Genomic DNA, 21,030 nt, shown 5'->3' on the forward strand with positions numbered 1-21,030 from the left:
TCACATCTAATGGTTTTCATACAATCATGGAATGGTTTCGGTTGGAAAGGCCCTTAAGATCATCCAGTTCCAACCCCCCTGCCATGGGCAGGGACACCTCACACTAAACCATGTCACCCAAGGCTCTGTCCAGCCTGGCCTTGAACACTGCCAGGGATGGAGCATTCACCGCTTCCCTGGGCAACCCATTCCAGTGCCTCACCACCTTCACAGTAAAGAACTTCAAAGTTTCACCTTAAATCATTATCTTTAAATGTGTAAGGAGATGTTAACATCAGGTAAATGCAAAAGCCCTTGTGCACACCAAGCACGTTTGCTTCTTCTGGCCTGTGGCATGTACATGTTCTGGGGGTGCTGCTTTGAGCTTTTTCCACTGTCCCATTTGCCTGATCTTCTGGGAATGGGACTGTTGCCATAACCAGGCACTCCAAGCGTGCACCCATGCCACAGAAGCATCTGATTGCATATGCTGTGACTGTTTTCTTAGAAGAAACATGTCTTTTAAGTGCTGCCAAGGATTTTAGCAAGTGACAGCATGTCCAACAGCAAGTGCTGGGACCAGATCTTACCATAAATATATATATAAGGAGATTATAGAATCAGAGAGGGTTGGAAGCGACCTTAAAGCTCATCCGGCTCCAACCTCCTGCCACGGGCAAGGACACCTTCCACTAGAGCAGGTCGCTCCAAGCCGCTGTGTCCAACCTGGCCTTGAACACTGCCAGGGATGGGGCAGGCACAGCTTCTCTGGGCACCCTGTGCCAGTGTTCTCAGTGTAAGGAGGACAATCTCTTCCTTACATCTCATCTCAGTCTAGCCTCCTTCTGTTTAAAGCTGTATGAAATGAATGTCATATGAGATGAATACCATCTGAGATGGCATATCAAAAGTCAGCAGTGTGCTGACTTCTGACAGAGGCTCCTGAAAATATAAACTTTGTCATGAGGAGCACAGTTAAACTTGTACTCAGCATCCTTCCTTTCTGTGAGGTTGAGATAGTCAAGTTAATATTTGCAAGGTGAGCTTCTGCAGGATTTAATACTAGCTGTGAAAATGGATTGAGCTTGAAATTCATGACACGTTTACTGTGTGATGCGAGATGGATTATGGAGAATTCCAAGGAATTTAGAGTGTGAAATAAGAATTTCTTCTTAATTGCCAAATTGCTGAGGTTGGAAGGGACCTGTGGAGATTGTTTGGTCCAGTTGCCCTGCCCAGAGCTTGGTCAGGGCTGTGTCCAGGGATGGTTTGAATATCTCCATGAGTGGAGACTCCACATTCTCTTTGGACAACCTGTTGCAGTGTTCACCTACCCTGTGTAGAATCATAGGATCGGCTGGGTTGGAAAAGACCTTTAAGATCATCAAACCCAACCTTTGCCCCAGGACTGCCAAGTCCACCATTGCCCCATGTGTAGTGCAAACCTTTCTCTTCTATTTAAATGGGAATTTCTGTCATGTTTTTGCTGCTTGCCTTGTGTCCTCACTGGGCATCACTGGGAGCAATCTGGCTCCATCTTAACTGGTATTTACACCCATTGGTAAGATTTCCCTGAGCCTTCTCAAGGCCAAACCATTCTCTCTTATCTTCTTGTATAACAGATGCTCAGATCCCCAAATTATCCTTGTGGTCCTTCACTGGACCATCTCCATTATGTCCATGTCTTGTACTGGTGAGCGCAGCACTGGGCACAGCGCTCCCAGTACCCTCACCAGTACTGAATAAAGGAAGGATCACCTCTCTCAACATGCTGTCAATACTCTACCTGCATTGGTGAAAGAGCTGGTGGCTGCCTTTGCTGCAAGGACTCTTGGTTGGCTTGTTGTCCCTCAGGACATCCAGATGTTTCTCTGTGAAGGTGGTTTTCCAGGTTGGAACTGGATGATCTTTAAGGTCCCTTCCAACCCAAAGCATTCTATGACTTCGTGGTCAGTATACTAAAGCAGCTTTGTTCATGGATGCATGTGTAACTTAAAGGCTTTTATTTCTATTTAATAGCATTACTATTTTAAGTCTTGTAGAATTATTACACCAGGACCAGAGAAGAAATGAGCTCTGAGTTTTTATTGTCTTTTTTATAAATTCTTAGATTTTTAAGAGATTTTATAGATTCTTACAGGTTTTTATAGGTTTGAATTGAGATGGACTAAGTTATTTTGCAGAAATGTGCCCTTTAGCTCACAGATGTTGATGCCTTCAAGCCTGAGATGAGAAGTTGAGCAATATCATAAAAATGTCGTATCTATAAAGGACAAGGTGAAGTCATAGTGTGAGCGATTACAGCCTGGTTCCATGTGGCATGAGCTGGGGAAGGCTGTGGTGTTGGCCGTCTGCCCGTGCTACTATGAGGAACAGTTCTGTTTAGGTTTTAATGCATTATCCAGCTGCTGATAGAGTCATGGAATGGTTTGGATTGGAAAGGACCTTAAAATTATTCAGTTCCAGCCCCCTGCCACGGGCAGGGACACCTTCCACTAGAGCAGGGTGCTCCAAGCCCCTGTGTCCAGCCTGGCCTTGAGCACTGCCAGGGATGGGGCAGCCACAGCTTCTCTGGGCACCCTGTGCCAGCGCCTCAGCACCCTCACAGGGAAGGTGCTCATTTAAACTGAGATCTGTAAGGGCAGGATTACAAATCAGGCTGGTTTGAATTTAGAAGAGCCCAAATAAGCATCTTAGCCGTGGAATCTTAACTTTCTTTGCATTGTAAAGCAACCTACATGTTGTAAACTGGTTGTTTAACTCTCCTGGCTGGAGAGCAGCTCTGCTTTACAAAGCTTTGGCCTCAGGCAGAGTTTTACAGTCACATTATAAACTCAAACCCAGGGGCTGGTTTTAATGGGAATGTTAATAGGTCCGTAACCAGAGGGTACAGCATGTGTTTCTGTACCTTGAGCTATGTGATTTATTGCTCTTGGTACCTCATAAAGCAAGCATTGGGGTTTTTAAAAGAAGTTGTAAGGAGCCCAATGATGACAAATCCTGCAGGAAAACTGCTCTTCTGATTTTGCATAGGGGTGGTTTCACCTTTAGAGACTACGTCCCATAAAACCTGGTGAAAACTGACAGTGCCCTGTACCCAGTACGGGCAGTATGATGTTTGATTCAACATGTTCCCCTCAATGCGATGAATAGCTAAATGATTTTAATCGTGTTTTGTTTGTCCATTGACATTCCACCACCTAAGAGCACTTTTGCATGTAGAAACTGGTGTCTTCCACCACTTTTCCTGTTTGCTGCTCCCAAGGGATACAGATTGTCCATATTTAAGTCTGTGGTCAAACATCTAAATGCTTGTTTCGGTATTTTCCTGTGGCTTTTCTCCCTATTCTTCTTCTGCCAAGTAAAACCTGATGAATGTGTATGGAATACAGCCTGAATACAGGCTTCCTTTTAGTTCTCCTTTACTAAAACAGATGCTCGGTTTGGTCTGTAGCAAATCTTCCTTGCTTAAGCTTGAACTAAAGCTTAGAATCGTAGAATAGTTAGGGTTGGAAAGGACCTTAAGATCATCCAGTTCCAACCCCCCTGCCATGGGCAGGGACACCACACTAGACCATGTCACTCAAGGCTCTGTCCAACCTGGCCTTGAACACCACCAGGGATGGAGCATTCACAACTTCCCTGGGCAACCCATTCCAGTGCCTCACCACCCTCACAGTAAAGAACTTCTTCCTTATATCCAATCTAAACTTCCCCTGTTTAAGTTTTAATCCGTTATTCCTTGTCCTGTCACTACAGTCCCTAATGAAGAGTCCCTCCTCAGCATCCCTATAGGCCCCCTTCAGACACTGGAAGCTGCTCTGAGGTCTCCACACAGCTTCTCTTCTCCAGGCTGAACAGCCCCAACTTTCTCAGCCTGTCTTCATACAGGAGGTGCTCCAGCCCCTGATCATCCTTGTGGCCCTTCTCTGGACTTGTTCCAACAGTTCCATGTCCTTTTTATGTTGAGCACACCAGAACTGCACACAATACTCCAGGTGAAGTCTCACGAGAAGAGCTTAATGCTTTTACTCATGACTTTGAGCATAGGTAGCTTGTTCTGAAGGAGGAAGAACATAAGGCAGAAGTGGCCCATGTCTAAGCCTGAAAATGCTGTTTCATCCCAGCAGTTGCACTATGGAAGGGCTCCATTGACTTGAATTTGTCCTGATGAATCTCTCTGCCCTGTGGCTATTTTAACCACACAGGAGTGGAGCCTGCAGTGAGGAGCATGTACGGTCACGTCTCCTCAGTATTACTTTGCCGCAGGGGGGATTCTTATACCTGCTTCAGCTTTCAAGTCAGGGTTTGTATGAAAACAGCTTGCAAGGTCTTTTGGTGAGGATAAGTCGAGAGTGATGTTGCTGAGGGATCTGTATCTGGTGGTGTAGGGTGGATGGGAGGAAGGGTTTTAAGGCGGGCCTAAGGTTGGCTTAAGACATGGGTATTGATAGCCAGGAAAGAGAACAGGAAAGCAAAGTGCAAAAGCTCTGATGGTTTCTTGTTTTCCAATAGAGGCAACAGGGATATGGAGCTAAGCCGGGGCTTGGGAAGTGGGGAAGTCCCTCAGGGGTCAGACACTGAGAGAATATTGGGGATAAAGGTCTGCTTGGCCTGTTCTCACCATCTTCCCTCAGGGCAGGACATCAGAGGCCTTTTGTCTGACCCAGTTACTGCCCATTTTAATTCTTTTGGTTCTGCTGGATGAATGCAATTCAACCATTTCTTCAGGACACCCTGCTCAGATGGGCTCTTTGTTGCCTCTTTGTCCTGAAGGTCTGAGTTAGGTAAACTCTTTGTTTTAGACTACAAGTCCTGGTTTAGCCTCTAGCAAATGTTGTTTTCTGCAGCCTGAAGATTTCAAGCCTTGATATTGCTGGTGCTAGATTCCTGTTAGGTGAGCTCATGGTGTGGTTTGACATGACTGGTGAGCTGGAGTAATGACTGGTTGGGGAGACGTCTCCCCTCCTGCCCCTGACCACAGGCTCCTTCTGCTGCTCCTCCTCTGTGCTTCTCTTAACATCTATAGCAGCTTCAGGCAGCTGTGGTATAAAACTAAGCCAGTCCTAGAACCCAAATCACCTTCACTTTGTTCCTGATAGCTTCCTGAACCCCATTTTCATGGAGGATGGCATGTTGGTAGCTGCAGCTCTGTTGAAGCCGGCCATTACAGGAGCTCATCTGGAAGCATCAGCCTCTCTTCTGCCTCAAAGGAAAGTAAATGAAGGCTGAGGCTCCCAGCAGCAGTCCTGAAGCAGTCTCCCTCTCCTCCAGCCCCTTTCACAGGCCAGCTTTACAACCAGCAAGGCGTTCGGAGCACCGTGTGTGCCAAAAAGAGCAAGTTTAGTTTATTTTTAACATCTCCAGCATCTCCAACACTGCCTCCCCACTGTCTGCTCCCTGTGAGGAGGAGGAGGAGGGTACAGAAAGCTCCATGCGCTTGTCCAAGGCCTGGAGCAAAGCCCTGCAGTTCTTTGCTGTTTCCAGCCAGCAGACTGGAATGATGCTGACTGTGGCAGGCGAGGGAGGAGGTTTTGTTTGCTCTTTTTCTCTTGTACTGCATTCATTTCTCAGACACCATCTGCTTGTGGCTGACTAAGCTGCAGCAGTAGCCAAGAGGCAGTTTTCTCCTTTTTTTGTTAGAGATGCAAACTCATACCATGGTCCGTGCCTTTGCTACCAGACTGAAAATCATTTGGAAACTGGGCCAGTTGGTGGTAGAGCTTAGCCACTTACTCACTAATTGATGAGAGGATGGACACTGGTGGTGTTAATGGTTCCTCAGTGAATAATGAATCTATCTCTGGGTGGTTTTGAGTTCCCAAAATAGCACAAAACAAGTTGATGTGGCAGTGTCTTAACCTTAGACAGGAGAGCCTGGTGTTGCTGTGCAGCTTCTTAGTGCTCAACCTCCAGTCTGGGCTGTCAGGGTTTCCTTATACTGATCTTTAGAGGTTTGTTCCAAGACCAGAGTTGGTAGATTTTAAGGATGGGAACCCCTGTTAAAACTGGGGGTGCTGTTTGGTCTTGAAGGCTTTGGCAGGGGCCTGGTTAAATCATTGAGAAACTAAAGGAAGAAGTCTTGCTAAAGATACCACTTCTGTTAATGATTGTGGTGGTCAAATTCAGTTCTCTTGCTCTCGTATTATCTGGGTAGTTTTTATGTTTGTAGATGTATAACTTATTTTAGGAGTGGACTCCAAAAATCTCCTTTAAAAACGAGTCTGTATGGATTTCTGGTAGGTGCTTTGTATGAATCAGTGTAAGATCCAGGTATAACTACAATGAATCTCTTTCTTGTTTCCCTTTCCCAGAATATGACAGATACCTAGCATCTAGCAAAACCATGGCAGCGGCTTACCTTGATCCCAACTTGAATCATACACCAAGTTCAAGTGCAAAGACTCATCTCAGTACTGGGATGGAGCGTTCCCCAGGGTCCATGGAACGAGTCTTAAAGGTTTTCCACTACTTTGAAAACAACAGCGAACCGACGACGTGGGCCAGCATCATCCGGCACGGAGATGCTACTGATGTCCGAGTAAGTCTGCTTTGAGCATTCACAAGCCATCTTTAGCTTAAGTGTTAACACCCAAGAAATGGGAGGTTAAAGCAAACAGGAGGTTTGCAGTTCATTTTAAAGAGTCTTTACCTGTTGTAAGGGGTGAGTAAGTTCAGGGAAAGCTTCATGTGGTACCAGCTTTCCTTGAGAACAAATAAAACCTGATGTATGTGTATTATCTTAAACGAATACTCTTCCCATTTCTGCACAATAGAAACTTGGCAGTTACACCACTGGTTGTCAGTCTGGATAGCACTGCTGATATGTGTCAGTTGACTTTTAGCACTTCGTGCTTCCCAAAAGCTTGTGTGACCCCTTATGGCAGGAATGAGAGCTGGAATGAAGGTGACACTTTTTGTATGAACTAAATAATTTAGCATATTTAAATGTAGCTTGTATGTATTTGCATGTTTAAAATGCTTAAATGTAATGTGTACATTACAAAATAGCCTTGCTTGAGCACTCATTCCCCCATGGTGTGGGGAAATGAAGCTGAGGAGTCCATTTTACCCTCAGTAAGTCCCTTTGTTCCCCTCTCTCCCCCCCCAGTCACCAGCTGCTTGTGTTTTTACCATGCTTGTCCTTCAGTTAGTTGGACAGAACTCAAAGCTGGGGGAGTTTTAAGAATAACTTTAAGTATCTGTAATCTGAGAGGTGTGTGGAGCTGTTATGTGTGCATGAAACCCAGTGGTTATTCTGAAGCATGAGTTCTTTCTAATGCTGAGGCCTTTGCTTACCATTTGCTACTCTTACTCCTTGAATTTTTGAGGTGTTGAGGTATTTAAGCTGAAATGAAGCTCACTTCATGTCAGATGCTTTTAAAGCTTCATGGTTTGGTTGGCTTTTAATGATTCTCCAAGAGCAGACTCTTGCATGGTGGTAGGTGGTATGGAGGGTTGTTTCCTTCTCTGAGGTCCTTACTGTAGGAGCAGGTTCCCATCTGTTCAGTGCTGCCAACGTTTGTATTCTCTGCATGTACATTGAATTCCACAACAAAACCCTGGTTCCAATCTGCTGAAGGGAGCTGTTGGGGGTTAAGGAGCTCTGTTGTCTCCTGCCCATCATTTCCTTTGTGTAAGAGAAAACCAAGTAAAAAAGACTGAGGTTTTGAACGTTTTCTCTTCGTCCTGTTTATTTCCTAGCATGGCTGCATATGAAGACACCAAAGAAGCATTCCTCACAAGTAGATCTTGTGGCCCTGATCATAGACCTCTGAAATTCAAGGATTTTCACTGGTGATGATAAGAAAAGCTCTCTCTTGTCAGTTCAGTGAACTCAGATCTGTGTGTAGGAACTTGGCGAGCAAAGCTAAAACAACAAGAAACATTGTCATCAATAGCACACGCTTATTTTTATATAGAATAGGTTGGGTACCACTTGAAACATCTTTGCTCTCTGACTCAAGTATGATGGTTTGAGACACCTAATGTGGTTGATTCATTTCATGAAGTGTAGCCCTTTGTACAAGGGAAGAAAAAGGGTGTCTCAGTATGTTTTTAACCTTGCAAGCCTCTACTGTGAACGGATGTCTATGGATCCTCACATGGGACTTGAAATCCAGGTTGTCTTTCCAAAGAAGTGCATAGAAACTTGAAAAACAAAAGCCGAGATTACATCTGTGGTTCCTCCAGCTCAGAAATACCTGTGGTTATGGGCTTTAGGGATCCAAAACTTACACTCCCTGTAAGAAATTCAGTGCTGAGTTCAAGCTGCAGAGTTACAAATCCTTGTTCTAAGCAAAAACGTGCCATAGCTTTGTATAAAAGCAGGATCAAAAAACCAGGCAAGGAGCAGTTACTGGGGACTTAGCTTAGTTTTTAGCTTTCTTATGTGCACATTAAATGAGATTGTTGTTTCTAAAAGTAATGGGGTTTTTGTATTGTTCTTTCCTGATAGAGAATGTAATGGGTTGCTTTTAAACTTTGTTATTTCAGTCAGTGTGGTTCTTTACTTTGTTAAACCGGGATAGTGACTGTTGAACGTGCAGGTACTCCATAGTAAAGATCCAGCACTGAAGTATTACCATGTCCTGACATTTATTCTAGCAACAGTAAACCCGTGTTGGAGGAGAAGCCTACATTCCATTGGAATGACTGCTGTTCCAGCAAGCTGAATAATTTAAGGTTAAAATAACCTTTAAGGGGTTTTATGCCTTAGTTTTATCATCCCCCCTTCCTTTTGTGGAGGAGCTGGTCTGCAGTAGAACTACATAGAATTACAGACCAAGGAGGAGGCTGGTGCTGGGTTGGGCCTTTGGCTTGTTCCCAAGGAGCTGTGTAAGGATATTCAGAGGTGAATGTCTTTGAGACAGCTCTGCAGTGCAAAGGAAATGCAAGAAGGGTTTTCAGGGCTACTCCCTGGTTAGCACAGCTCCTCTGGGATGGCAGCCCAGGAACCCTTCCAGTGTCCAAAGGAAGTCAGACACTTGGTCTGGAATCTCCAGGGGAGCCAAGTCAAGGTGAAGCAGAGGACTTTGGGGAATGTACTGATACCATGGGGCAATAAGGGTGGGACTTTCTCCACTGAGCTGTGATTTCTGACGTCTTCTGTTTCCAACGAAGTCGAGTTTGTCAATGGAAAGGATGTTTTTGAGAGTGAAAGATGAGAGGAAAGGCTGTTTTCTATGTCTTTTATGGCTTCCTTAGAGTGCATACCTTCTATACCTTAATCTTTGATCATGCAGGGAAACCCTTTTCATTACAAAACTCGTGTTAAGCTCAGATGAGCAGGGCTTAGCTTTCTTTAAGCAGCTAGACTGAAGGTCTGATTTCATTGCTGTTTGACTTGAAATACCTTTAACCGAGACAACAGTGTGGCTGTACATGGGCCTTGCTTTGAGAACTTCTGGCTGTGGCCCTCTGCTTATCCAGGATGGATTTAGTCCCTCAGAGACAGCTGTTTCCTCGGAGGGATGAGTGTTTTCTGCAGTGGATTCAAGGGCAGCTTTTCAATTCTTGGAAATGCTTTCTTGGATTTCAAAGAGCTGGCATGCTTTCCGTACCCTTTTTTTCTCCTTGGCATTATACTGAAGACATGCTTCATTTCCAAGAGAAAAAGGGAAAATAAGGCTTTTATGAATGTGCAAACAGTGGTCTCCTACCACAAATGTGTATATAGATAGCCGTGCATTTGCTGGAGGAAGAAAGGCTGTTTATCTTCCCTATTTATCTTGGCATGGCTTGTTTGGATGTGTTGTCTACGTGCATATTCACAGAGAGGGATTCGCAGCTTTGGGGCTGGAGAGGATGCAGGGCATGCTCTGCCCTGTTCGCAGCCTCAGGTGTGGCATGCAGGAGGGTGGGTGTTGCTGAGATGGAATGTCTTTGGTCTCCAGTGCACCCTGAAAGCAAACACTGCCACCACATCTGGATCAGCAGTTAGGAGTAAATCACCTCTGTGCTTTCAGGAGATGGGGTTGAAGCAGAGTTGGATATTCCATATCAAATATATTCTGTATTTGATAAATGAATGCAGTGCATTTAGATTGAGGGCTTAGAAAGCAGGCACTGGAAACGTGAGCCCTTATAGGTGGCTTTAAGTGGAAGCTGCATTCCCACCCCAGAGGTGCCCAGCTTGCATCCATTACACCTTCTTTTAAACATCTAGTCCTTAGAGCTTATTCTTGAGTAGTAGTTGGGAGAAGTAAAGATGACATTATTTATGTGGAAATAACAACCAGACTTCTCAAAGTAGGCTATTACCAGACGTGTGTCATACCTTGAATCACACACAGGTTGATTTTCTTCCAGTTCTGTCTAAAACATAAACAGATAGAGATGGCATTAAAACTTCAGCTGTCAGCTTTGTCCTTACCTCTGGAGTTGGAGAGAAGCGTGGTGAGAACCCTTTCACACATAAAATGCAGTGTCCAGTGCCCTCTTAACCTGTTCATCATTCAGATGTCTTTTCCCTCTTTCTCTGCAGTAGCACCCTGACATGGTGGCTTCTTGAATGCTGACAGAATAAGCTCAAAAAAGCAGAAGGAAAAAAAGAACATCCTTAGCTAAGGATATACCTCATTTAAATTTGAAGTCAAGGGGCATGACTTGCCTGTGTCCCATCTCAGCATCATGGGCAAAGACCAGAGCAGTTTCATCAGTTTCCCTACTCATCTGCAGAGTCTTATTTTTCATAGGTAGAAGGCATGGATGTGGTACTGGAAGACTGTGCATTCCAAACTGGAACTTCGTGGGAGGAGAAGGAATTATGAGGGAGAGAACTCTTCCCTGTGAGGGTACTGAGGTGCTGGCACAGGGTACCCAGAGAAGCTGTGGCTGCCCCATCCCTGGCAGTATTCAAGGGCCAGGATGAAGGAAATAACAAGGGAAGAGAATACATCATCTCACCACCAGCCAGCCCCCCCCCAGCCCGACCAAGCTCTGGCAGCACCTAACTCCCAGTTACATCCTGGGCATGAATGTGTCAGTTTGGGTCAGGTGTCCTGTCTCTGCTTCCTCCTGGCTCCCCTCCTCCCTGGCAGAGCATGAGGCTCACAAAGTCCTTGGCCAAACCAAAACATCGCTTGTTATCAGCTCCGTTCCCGAGCTGAAAGTCAAAACACTGCACTGCACCAGCTACCAAGAAGGGAAAAAATGACTGCTACTGCTGAACCCAGGACACTGCCCCATCCCTGGCAGTGTTCAAGGCCAGGTTGGACACAGGGGCTTGGAGCACCTTGAATCCTGAATGTGCTTCAGCCCTTCTCATGGAATTCCGACTGATTCTATGCGAAGGCCTGAATCATATTCGGCCAAGACGTCACTAAAGCAGTTTACTGAGCTGCATTACTGTGTTAGGATTTGTTGTTCTTTCCTGTTTGCCTCTCTTCAAGCCCCATCATGTTGCTGTACTTTTATCCAGCAATACAGGAGACCTCAGTATTTGGAGATCCAGTTTGCAGTGGAGGAATGGAAACAGACTCCACAGTTCAAATGATGCCCTATTAGACAAGCTGTCTTCTGGCACCGTGCCAGCTTCCTTCTTGCTGTTTGTTTGCTCATGCTGTGACCTTAGCTCTGCTGGCATAGGTGGTGTGACTGTTTGGCAACCTCAGTCCAACGTAAAATGAATGATTGTCTTAGTGTTGCTCTTAATCCAGATCAGTTCTGCATTCTTGTTACCTGCATCCTCTTGCAGACTGACACAGTTGAGAACACTGCAGGAAGAAAGGAAATAACCTGTTCCTGCTGGCACTGCAGTGCTGCTGAGGGAATAAGGTATTAAAGCCTGATTTGTGAGCATCCCTCAGCATCCACTGCAGCATTCCTGCTTTCCAAACATTGCTCGAGAAGGACATTGCCTGTCTTGAAAAAGGGCAAGAGGTTTGTCAGTCTGACCTCAGTCACTGAGAGCACTGACTGTGTTGTTGTTAAATACGTATCTCCCTTCTGAGAACTTCTGAGTACCAAGAACTCAAACCTATGGACCTGCAACTGTAATCAGTATCAAGCCAGAAGGTATATGGTCTTGTGATAATCTAATTCTAACAGACAAAAACCACCTTTGGTCTTTAGAATGCTTGTGGAAAATACTCTTGATATCCTCAGATGAGACACACATCTGAAATCTGTGGATGGCTTCAAGTCAACAGCACATCCTCCATTAGCGTTTAACCATGCAAGTGCTGGATCCAGGGGAGTTCTCAGACTTTGCAAGGATAGGGGACTTTTTACAAGGGAATATAGTGACAGGGCAAGGGGAAATGGCATTAAGCTGAAAGGGGGCAGATTTAGGTTAGGTCTTCAGCAGAAGCTCTGACCTGTGAGGGTGCTGAGGTGCTGGCACAGGGTGCCCAGAGAAGCTGTGGCTGCCCCATCCCTGGCAGTGCTCAAGGCCAGGTTGGACACAGGGGCTTGGAGCAAGCTGCTCTAGTGGAAGGTGTCCCTGCCCGTGGCAGGGGTTGGAACTGGATGAGCTTTAAGGTCCCTTCCAGCTCAAACCATTCTGGGATTCTATCAATTTCTAGTGGGTTCTTGATGTAAAGCTTCTGAAATTGTCAGCATTTAAAGTACTGTTATTTGGGAAGTGTGCAGTAGGATCACAAAAGTGCTGATTCACCTGAGAAGGCTGGAATGCTGCTCCAGCTCTGCTCCATCAGTGCTCTCAGTGTGTGCTTGGAGGTTCCCTGTGGAATTACGAGTGAGTGAGGAGGGGTGCTTTGGGTGACACATCTGTGTATGGCTTAAGCAACAGAGACACTGAGGCACGTCTGTGGATGTGTTGCTTGAGTTGATGGTGTTGCATGGTGACAAAATCCCAGGCACCAGAATAAGGTGTTTTCAGGCTATAGTTTCAATACATACTTGTTGTGGGGCTTCAGTGGCAGAGTTCTTGTTCAACTGGATCAGTTCCCCAGTCTTGTTTATTGTATGAGTGTCCTGGGTTCAGCAGTAGCAGTCATCTTTCTCCTTCTTGGTAACTGGTGCAGTGCTGTGGTTTTGACTTTCAGGCTGGGAACAGCGCTGATAACACCAATGTTTTTAGTTGCTGCTCAGTCATGTTTACCTTGACCAAGGACTTTGTAAGTCTCATGCTCTGCCAGGGAGGAGGAGAAGCTGGGAGGAAGCAGAGACAGGACACCTGACCCAAACTGACCAAAGAGGTATTCCATACCACAGCATGTCATGCCCACTGTATAAACTGGGGGCAGTTACTCAGAAGGGCTAGATCAACGTGCACAAATGTGTTTGCTGGATCAGTGCAGGAGAGAGGAAGTAGCACAAGAATGAGAAGAGGAGGGATGTGGGCCTTTCTCTTTGAATGTCAGACATGGGCTCATCAGATGACAACCTGCCCTTTAGTGCTGTGAGGGGATGCTAGAGCTTTCCTTCATGGAAATAGTAAATCCATTTGCATCAGAGCTTTATAGTTTACTTGTGTCCAGCTTTTCATTTAAGCTCCCCATATAATAACACCCAGGATTGTATACTTGATATATAAACAGCATTTGCCATATTTGAAGTGCTTGACAAGCTTCAACACAGCGTCTTGTGTCAGAAGTGCTACTTAGAGACTTTTCCTAGTGCAAGACACTTTCTCCTTCCTACTAAATAGGGAAATGAGGTTTACAGTCACACTGGGATTATATATTCCAACTTCAGTTCACTCACTGTAGCACATCAGCTTTGTTAATTTACAAGCAAGCAGTTCATTTCCCCTCAGTTACAGAAGCACAAGGTATTGCTGATACATGCAGGAAGAGCACAGGGGATCTGGTGCCTTTCGGCCTTTCTCTTGTCTTGATTTGTCAGCAGCCTCCTGAACAAACAGTGCTGGAAATTCTATTTTGGGGCACATTCTGCTAATTGAGGACAAATATTAATCTGGTTTTAAAATGAGCTGTGTTGAATATATGTGCGTTCTTCAGATAAATGGGGAGGAATGAGCGCTAACCAGGTTTCTAGCTATTGAAAAGCCTTATGGGGATTAAAGGGAGGGAAAGGGACCCATCACTTCCCTATTAGTGATAGAACTTCCTCTGAGGACTTCCCATTCTCTTCTGCTCAGCTGTACAGCCTATTTTATGGTCAGGATGTACATGTTAGCTCTGGAAACCTAATGAAAGTTAATGTGATTACAGGCAACAGCACTCAATGGGCAGATCGTGGTGCGACTTCCTTACAGTTGGAGGGTGTTTATGACAACAGACACATGAAAACTCCTCATGGAAACTGATATTTGTGTGGGTATCTTGCATATACCCAAAGTGAAATCTGGAGGAGGCTTCTGCTGGAGTCAAGTTTGTAATCCAGGTTGAAGCTTTGGTGTTCCTTACCTGCTTTTCCCCTGCTCAAGAGTGCATCTGAGGAGCTTCCTGAGCTACAGGGCTGGTTGTAGTGGGGTCTGCAGAGACTGCAAGTTTCTTTAGCTGTGCTTCCAGTTAAAGGATCATCATGGCACGTCCCGACAGGATCTTAGTCACTGTTGTGCAGTGGTTAAGCAGTTCAGCTGTCTGCAGACGGCTGATTAAGCATTCTGATCACTACCCCAAGGACCATCAGGCGTGCTTCTGGCAGGGCTCCTCATGTTGTGGCCATGAAAGACAAGAGAAGCTGTCAGCCGTCCTGGAGGGATGGCAGTGGTTTTGTTTGATGCTCTGCTTGCTCTGTGGAGCCTGTCCAAAACACGAGGAGACTCAATGTGTTGTTTACCACCCCATTGGAGTTACACTGACCTGATTGTGGCTGTGGTGCCAGTGCAGGTCTTGGACATTAATCCTGTGCTGTTTGGGAATAGCCGCCAGATAAAACAACCCCTGTCCCGCTGCATGGGAACTGTTTATAAGCTGCACTTCCTCTGCTGTGAGTTCCTGTTGCTGAAGGAACCCACTGGTGTGGTGCTGGTTGATGCTGATAGAAGGTGTGGCTTCAAATCTTCTAACACCCAAATTCTTTGGTTTGTTAATTAAAAAGGAAGTAAGTGGATAGATGTTTCACTTGAGAGGCTTCCCCTGCAGAGCAGCTGTTCTGAGTGTGTTAATCCCCACACTGGCTTATTCCATCAGGCTTAGGTTCTGGCTGTGGTTTGTTGCTATCTGGAGTCAGCTCTTAAATGAAAAGGAAGAGAAGCCCCTTAGGGTGTTTGTTCCGCAGAAGGGCTCTGGGGAGACCTTACAGAAGCTCCAGTGCCTGAAGGGGCTGCAAGAAACCAGGGGAGGGGCTTTGGACAAGGGCGTGTAGGGACAGGACAAGAGGAATGGCTTTAACCTGCCAGAGGGGAGACTGAGATGAGCTCTTAGGCAGAAGCTCTTCCCTGTGAGGGTGCTGAGGCACTGGCACAGGGTGCCCAGAGAAGCTGTGGCTGCCCCATCCCTGGCAGTGTTCAAGGCCAGGTTGGACACAGGGGCTTGGAGCAAGCTGCTCTAGCGGAAGGTGTCCCTGCCCGTGGCAGGGGGTTGGAACTGGATGAGCTTTAAGGTCCCTTCCAACCTAATCCATGCTATCCTAAGTCTCCCTGCCACATGCCAGACGTAGTCTTCCACATGCATCCTGTGTGCTTTGCTGTTTGTGTCCATCTTCCAAGTTTGGGCTCGCCATCGCTTGGCAGTGGATGTCCAGCTTCTGGACACGGGGGAAGACAAAGGGTGCTGGGAGACACAGTGGTACCCACACAAATGATGCTTCTGAGGATGCTCAGGCCACTGCTGTTGGAGGCAGGGTGCTGAGTGTGATGGAACCTCTTTGGATTCAGACTCTGTGAACTTACTGAACACAGGTTGTGCTCCCTTCTGGAGAGTCTTTATTGTTTCTGTACATTTCACTGTGTTGCTACTGCAAGATTATTTAAAGATTGCAGTTGGAGAAGACGTGTGAGCTGATCTAACAGCTCGCTCTCGCCTCACCAGAAGCACGATTCCCCTCCTACATGTGTCATCTTCCCCCTCTAGTCAGATTTAGTGCTTCCTTCGTCTCTTTTGCGGTTTTCTGCTTGCTTTCCTTGCAGAATTGGGGTCTGTAACAATTCCTTTGGGATATGAAATCATGAACTTGGGGAAACAGTTTCATGCTGTAAAAAAACCTTTTGCCTCACTCACTCCGGGAGCCCAAATCTGGCTCCTTTAGTACTTACACTGGCTCGACGTTGATGTGGCCTGAAATTCAGTGCAAGAATCATCAGCTCGTGCATCTGTGTGTATATGTGTGCTTGTGTATTATATGTATGCTTATACACAGAATCAACTCAGTTGGAAAAGACCTTTAAGATCATCAAGTCCAACCTTACACACTCCCACATGAACTCTTCAGGCCATTACAGGGTCGGAAGCAAAGGACTCTGAACTCCTGAAGGAAGCAGTGTCTGGGAGCAGTGATAGCCCGTGCTCCTGCTGAGCTCTGAACTGTGCAGTGATGGGGATGTGCTGCCTTGCAGAGACAAGCCTTGTCTCCTTGGGGTTGTAGGCAGCGGCTCTGATCGCCTGCTGGCTTTCTAATGTGGATAGGAGGAGGACAGCCTGGCAGGCTGCACCTTGCTAATCCACGATCCAGTAACTCATCTCAATTTTAGTTACTGTGTGTTGGAGCTTTCGGACACGGATGGGAAACAGCAAAGTGTTGTCATTCGTTCTAAAGGTTCCTTTCTTGAGCAGAGAGCCTCAAACACTGAGATTTATCACAGAGCAAACAAGTGGGACATTGGTTTTGTTTGAGAATCTGCCCAAATAATTGTTGCTTGCCTCCTTTTATAAGGGATCTGTGCTGAGTCTCGGGAGAAAATGAGATGGGGGATGAGGAGGAAGGAAACCAAGGGGCTGTGATGTGACTGACCAAATCCTGCTGCTGGGGCATCAAATAGGATGAAAGCATGAGATGATTTTCCATTTGTAGATAGGGAATTCCTAAAAGGGCTGGATGTGGGGTTTTTTGAACAAATACATCTTGCTTTCTTCCTCAAACGTACTTTTATATATTGGCTTTTATATTATTCTGTTTTGCATAGAGGAAAAAACAGCTTAATTCTCTGAAGATGAATGGAAATGTGTTTACTGCTGCTTTGTGGAGCCATGCTGGGAAAACGTCAGAGGTTGTAAATGCCTGTCTGAAATAGCAGCTTACAGCGGCACATGTTCGGTGTTCTTACTCAGGCTGATACTTGATTTATTGCTTAGTGTTTTGTATGAGTTATTCCATGGTAATATTTCACATGGTAAAAGTGTGTGTTTCTCTGTTTTAGGGCATAATTCAGAAGATCGTGGACAGTCAAAAAGTGAAAAACGTGGGCTGCTATGGGCTACGGCTCAGTCACCTGCAGTCTGAGGAGGTTCACTGGCTACACTTGGACATGGGGGTATCCAATGTGAGAGAGAAGTTTGAACTAGCCCACCCTTCAGAGGAATGGAAGTAAGGCTACAAATCTGTTCAGTGTCAAAACGGAGTCATTGAAGTCTTTTTCCTTGATAAAACTCTAATTGCTTCACAAAGAAAAATCTTGTGGTGGAATGGGGGGGGGGAGAAAACCAGTAAACTTATCACAAAGGTGTAAGTGGTGATGTGATTCTTTTAAAGGGTTTTTGTTGTTGAAAGGAGCTTCCTGCAAACTGAAGAGAACAGATAAGGGTAACTTGGGATTTAGAGGAGGCATAAAGTAGGAACAGAAATCATAGAATGGTTTGGGTTAGAAAGGAGCTTAAGATCATCCAGTTCCAACTGCCTGCCATGGGCAGGGACACCTCACACTAAACCATGTCACCCAAGGCTCTGTCTCACCTGGCCTTGAACACTGCCAGGGATGGGGCAGCCACAGGTTCTCTGTGCCAGCGCCTCACTGCCCTCACAATAAGGAACTTCTTCCTTATATCTAACTGAACTGTTTCAGTTTGAACCCATCACCCCTTGTCCTATCACTGCAGTCCCTGATGAAAAGTCTCTCCCCAGCATCCTTGTAGCCCCCTTCAGACACTGGAAGCTGCTCTGAGGTCCCCAAGCAGCCTTCTGAGTCATCTTCATGTTGCACATTCTCTTCTGTCCATGCTGCATTTTATTGGTTGTGGGATGTGCATCAGTATTTTCCCTTCTGTATCTCACAAGAAATTTTTCAATAATACAGTGAATTAGAGAATCCAGGAATCCTTTCCATGATAGTAGTGCTGCATGTAAGGTATAAATCATTTATGCTGTGGACATTTATTCCATAGTGTACAAGTGTCAGTTCCATTTATATGTGCCATTACAACTTGCATTATACACATTACAGAACCAAGTTAAATCAGTTTTACAAGCAGAGTTTGCTACTGTTTTGAAGTTTGTGCAAAGGAATTGTATAAATACTCATGAAAGAGCTATGATAAGCTGTAAATTATTCAGTACCTTTCCAGGGTGTCATTTAATGTTTTATCACATGTACGCAGCCTGACATACCTTTTAAACCCATAGAGATTTGCTGTGCATAATCAAAACGCCGCTGTCATATTTGTAATACCATAACACAGAGTGTTTAAGATCATATGACAGTCCTTGTAAAAATATTTAGATTAGTAAAGGGGGCGAAGTCTTGGAATGGTTCTTACATTAAAAGCTTCCTATAGTTTTAATAAAGCAGTAACTGCCTCTTATGTGATTTGTTTGGGGGTTTTTTAGTCATCTAAATTCAAAGGGCTGTGTATTCACAGTGTTCAGAACTCAGATCTCAGCCCTTCTCCTGCACTCATCCAGATACTGGAAGTTACACTGATTGTCAGTAGGTTGTACGTAAAAAGCTACCAGAGTAAAATCAATCTCCTCTTCATAGGCAGCTTTTGTTTGATGCTGTACAGTTTATAAACTGCCAAGGATGAGCTAGCAAAGGGGAGATACAGGGATATGACTCTGCTTCAGATCACATGGCTGTAGTTAGAGTTTAGGAAGGTTAAATAACAGTGAACAGGTCACCCAGAGAAGCTGTGGCTGCCCCATCCCTGGCAGTGTTCAAGGCCAGGCTGGACACAGGGGCTTGGAGCAAGCTGCTCTAGTGGAAGGTGTCCCTGCCCGTGGCAGGGGATTAGAACTGGATGAGCTTTATGGTCCCTTCCAACCCAAAGCAGTCTGGGGTTCTATGACTTGAGGGCAAGGTCACCCCAAATTCTGTCACTTCACTTCCTATGGCAAACAGTTCAGTTTGAGGAGCACTTGGGATTCAGCTTTGCCAATGGTAACCTCAGTTACACTGCAAAAGATGAACAGGAAATCATTGCTTATGGGAAGTCTTTTTTCCCCCATCCTCACATTTGCTTTTACATAGCACTCTGACCTTCTTGCTGTAAAAAGACCTGTATTTTGCAGGAGATAGCAAAGGGCTGAACTATCTTCTGGTGCTTTTTTGTTTGTTTTAAATCACACTCTGTACTACTAATATTACCTTTTCCTACCAAGAAGAAAGATTGGCACTAAAGGTCAGACAGAAACCTTTCATTGACTGTGCCTGCCTTCACTGTACATTTACTTCAGGGATGTTTGTGCTTCTTAACTGGATTAAACCAAATATCCTTCTTCCATTTTATTTTGTTCTCTGGCAATGAAGATAATTCCATCCAACATCAGAACATTCCAAATGCATCTAAATCGTGGTGGAAAAATGCTCAGAGTTACGGTTATTGGAACCTCTTGGTTTGACCAGGAAATAAGTATTCTGGAGTCTGCTGTGGTTTGTGTCATGTTGAGTAATGCTGTCTCACTTCTTTGAGTTAAGCAGGATTTAGCACTCCAGAAGAATTCGAGTGTAATTCCATGCAATTGCTTTAGAATAACCATAGTCTTCCCAATGCCATCTGAGGGTGTCACTCATCACTGAAGTCCAGCAACAGTGCTGCTGTTGGGTTCTCTTGTGATAGAATAAACTGGTAAATGTTCCTTAAGCATTTGCCTGTAGTGATACCTGTGCATGTGAGGTGATCCCAGATGACAAGTGTAATGCAAACAAAATCCTAGGGCTTTCTTAATTTCATTTTAAATTTCATTTAAGGCAATAAATGGAGTGGATTTGTTTGCTTCAGGTTTCCTCTTTGTGTTTATGCTTGCAAGGCAAGTGTTAAACTCACTTTGTGATGAAAAGCTTCCTCTTATAATAGTATTAATAGTTTTAATGATTGGATGCTTTCAAGGGCATTGGGGGGGGAAATGGGAAAGAGCCTTCATCTTCACCTCTGTACTGTTAGGTGAACCAGGGGTAGCAGGATGTGGGACTCTTAAATCTGAAATAGCATCAACTCTCATCATTTTTTATAGTACAGAGCCTTAAACAGCAGTCACAGGTGTCTCTAAAGATGATGTGTGCCCAAGCACCATTCTATTTGCTGGTCGTCTTTGTCCCATGGAAATCCCAAGATGTTCAAGTAACACGTTGTATGTGTTAGAGCTCTCTGTGTTCCCCAAGGGGTAGACACTGTCTGTTAGCTTTGTAGACAATGGAGGTCCTTGTAACCAGGTGACATTCATGCTTTGGCTCTAACAGGTAGCAGGTGTCCCGTCCCAGTCCTTAGCAGTCCCCTACTATAAGTTTCAATAGCTGCAATACAAATGCCTTGGCACTGGCACAAAGCCCAGACCACCTGCAGAATGATTCAGTGAGTTAAGCTGATCTTACAGCTCTGTACCTCTTTTCCTCCACAGTGTGACTTCTCCCCTCTTTTGCTTCCAGTTATGCAGTCCTTTTCTTCTTTGAGCCTTAACGCTCATCTAATCCTTCAGCAAGCTGATTCAGTTCATTACACTCACACAAGGCTCTTCCTTTGTCTGCCCTTTTTGTTCCCATTTTCTCCTTTCTCATTACTTAACTGTTGATGTGAACTGAATCGGAACCTGCTGGAAGCGACCTGTGTGCTTGGGACTGGTGAGATAATTTCTTTCAGTGCCTTTTAGAAGGTTGTTGTGTGGATGGAGCTCCTCTGGGGGATGTGCAGCAGGTTGAGTGAGCCTTTGTGTGGGTGATGGTCAGAGGAGAGGCTACTTGGTATAGGTGGGAGATGAAGAACCTGTAACCAGGGTAAGCAAGTGGACCAAGTGTTCTTTAAGCAATCCAAG

The 21,030-nt window shown here is 45.2% G+C and overlaps 1 protein-coding gene across 25 annotated transcripts in view; it reads left to right on the top strand.

Annotated features, from left to right (window-relative positions):
- Window positions 1-21,030, top strand: part of PTK2 (protein tyrosine kinase 2) — a 200,993-nt gene that overhangs the window by 78,541 nt on the left and 101,422 nt on the right. For all 25 annotated transcript variants that reach the window (XM_062626924.1, XM_062626925.1, XM_062626931.1 and 22 more), the window contains 2 exons: window positions 6,294-6,520; window positions 17,210-17,376. In XM_062626924.1, coding sequence (XP_062482908.1) covers window positions 6,326-6,520; window positions 17,210-17,376 — 362 coding nt within the window. In that variant the 5' untranslated portion in view covers window positions 6,294-6,325. The remainder of the gene's footprint in view (window positions 1-6,293; window positions 6,521-17,209; window positions 17,377-21,030) is intronic.

Source organism: Pezoporus occidentalis, unplaced genomic scaffold (genome assembly GCF_034315485.1).
Source record: "Pezoporus occidentalis ecotype Australia unplaced genomic scaffold, CSIRO_AGI_Poc_V1 ctg3, whole genome shotgun sequence".
NCBI lineage: Eukaryota > Metazoa > Chordata > Aves > Psittaciformes > Psittacidae > Pezoporus > Pezoporus occidentalis.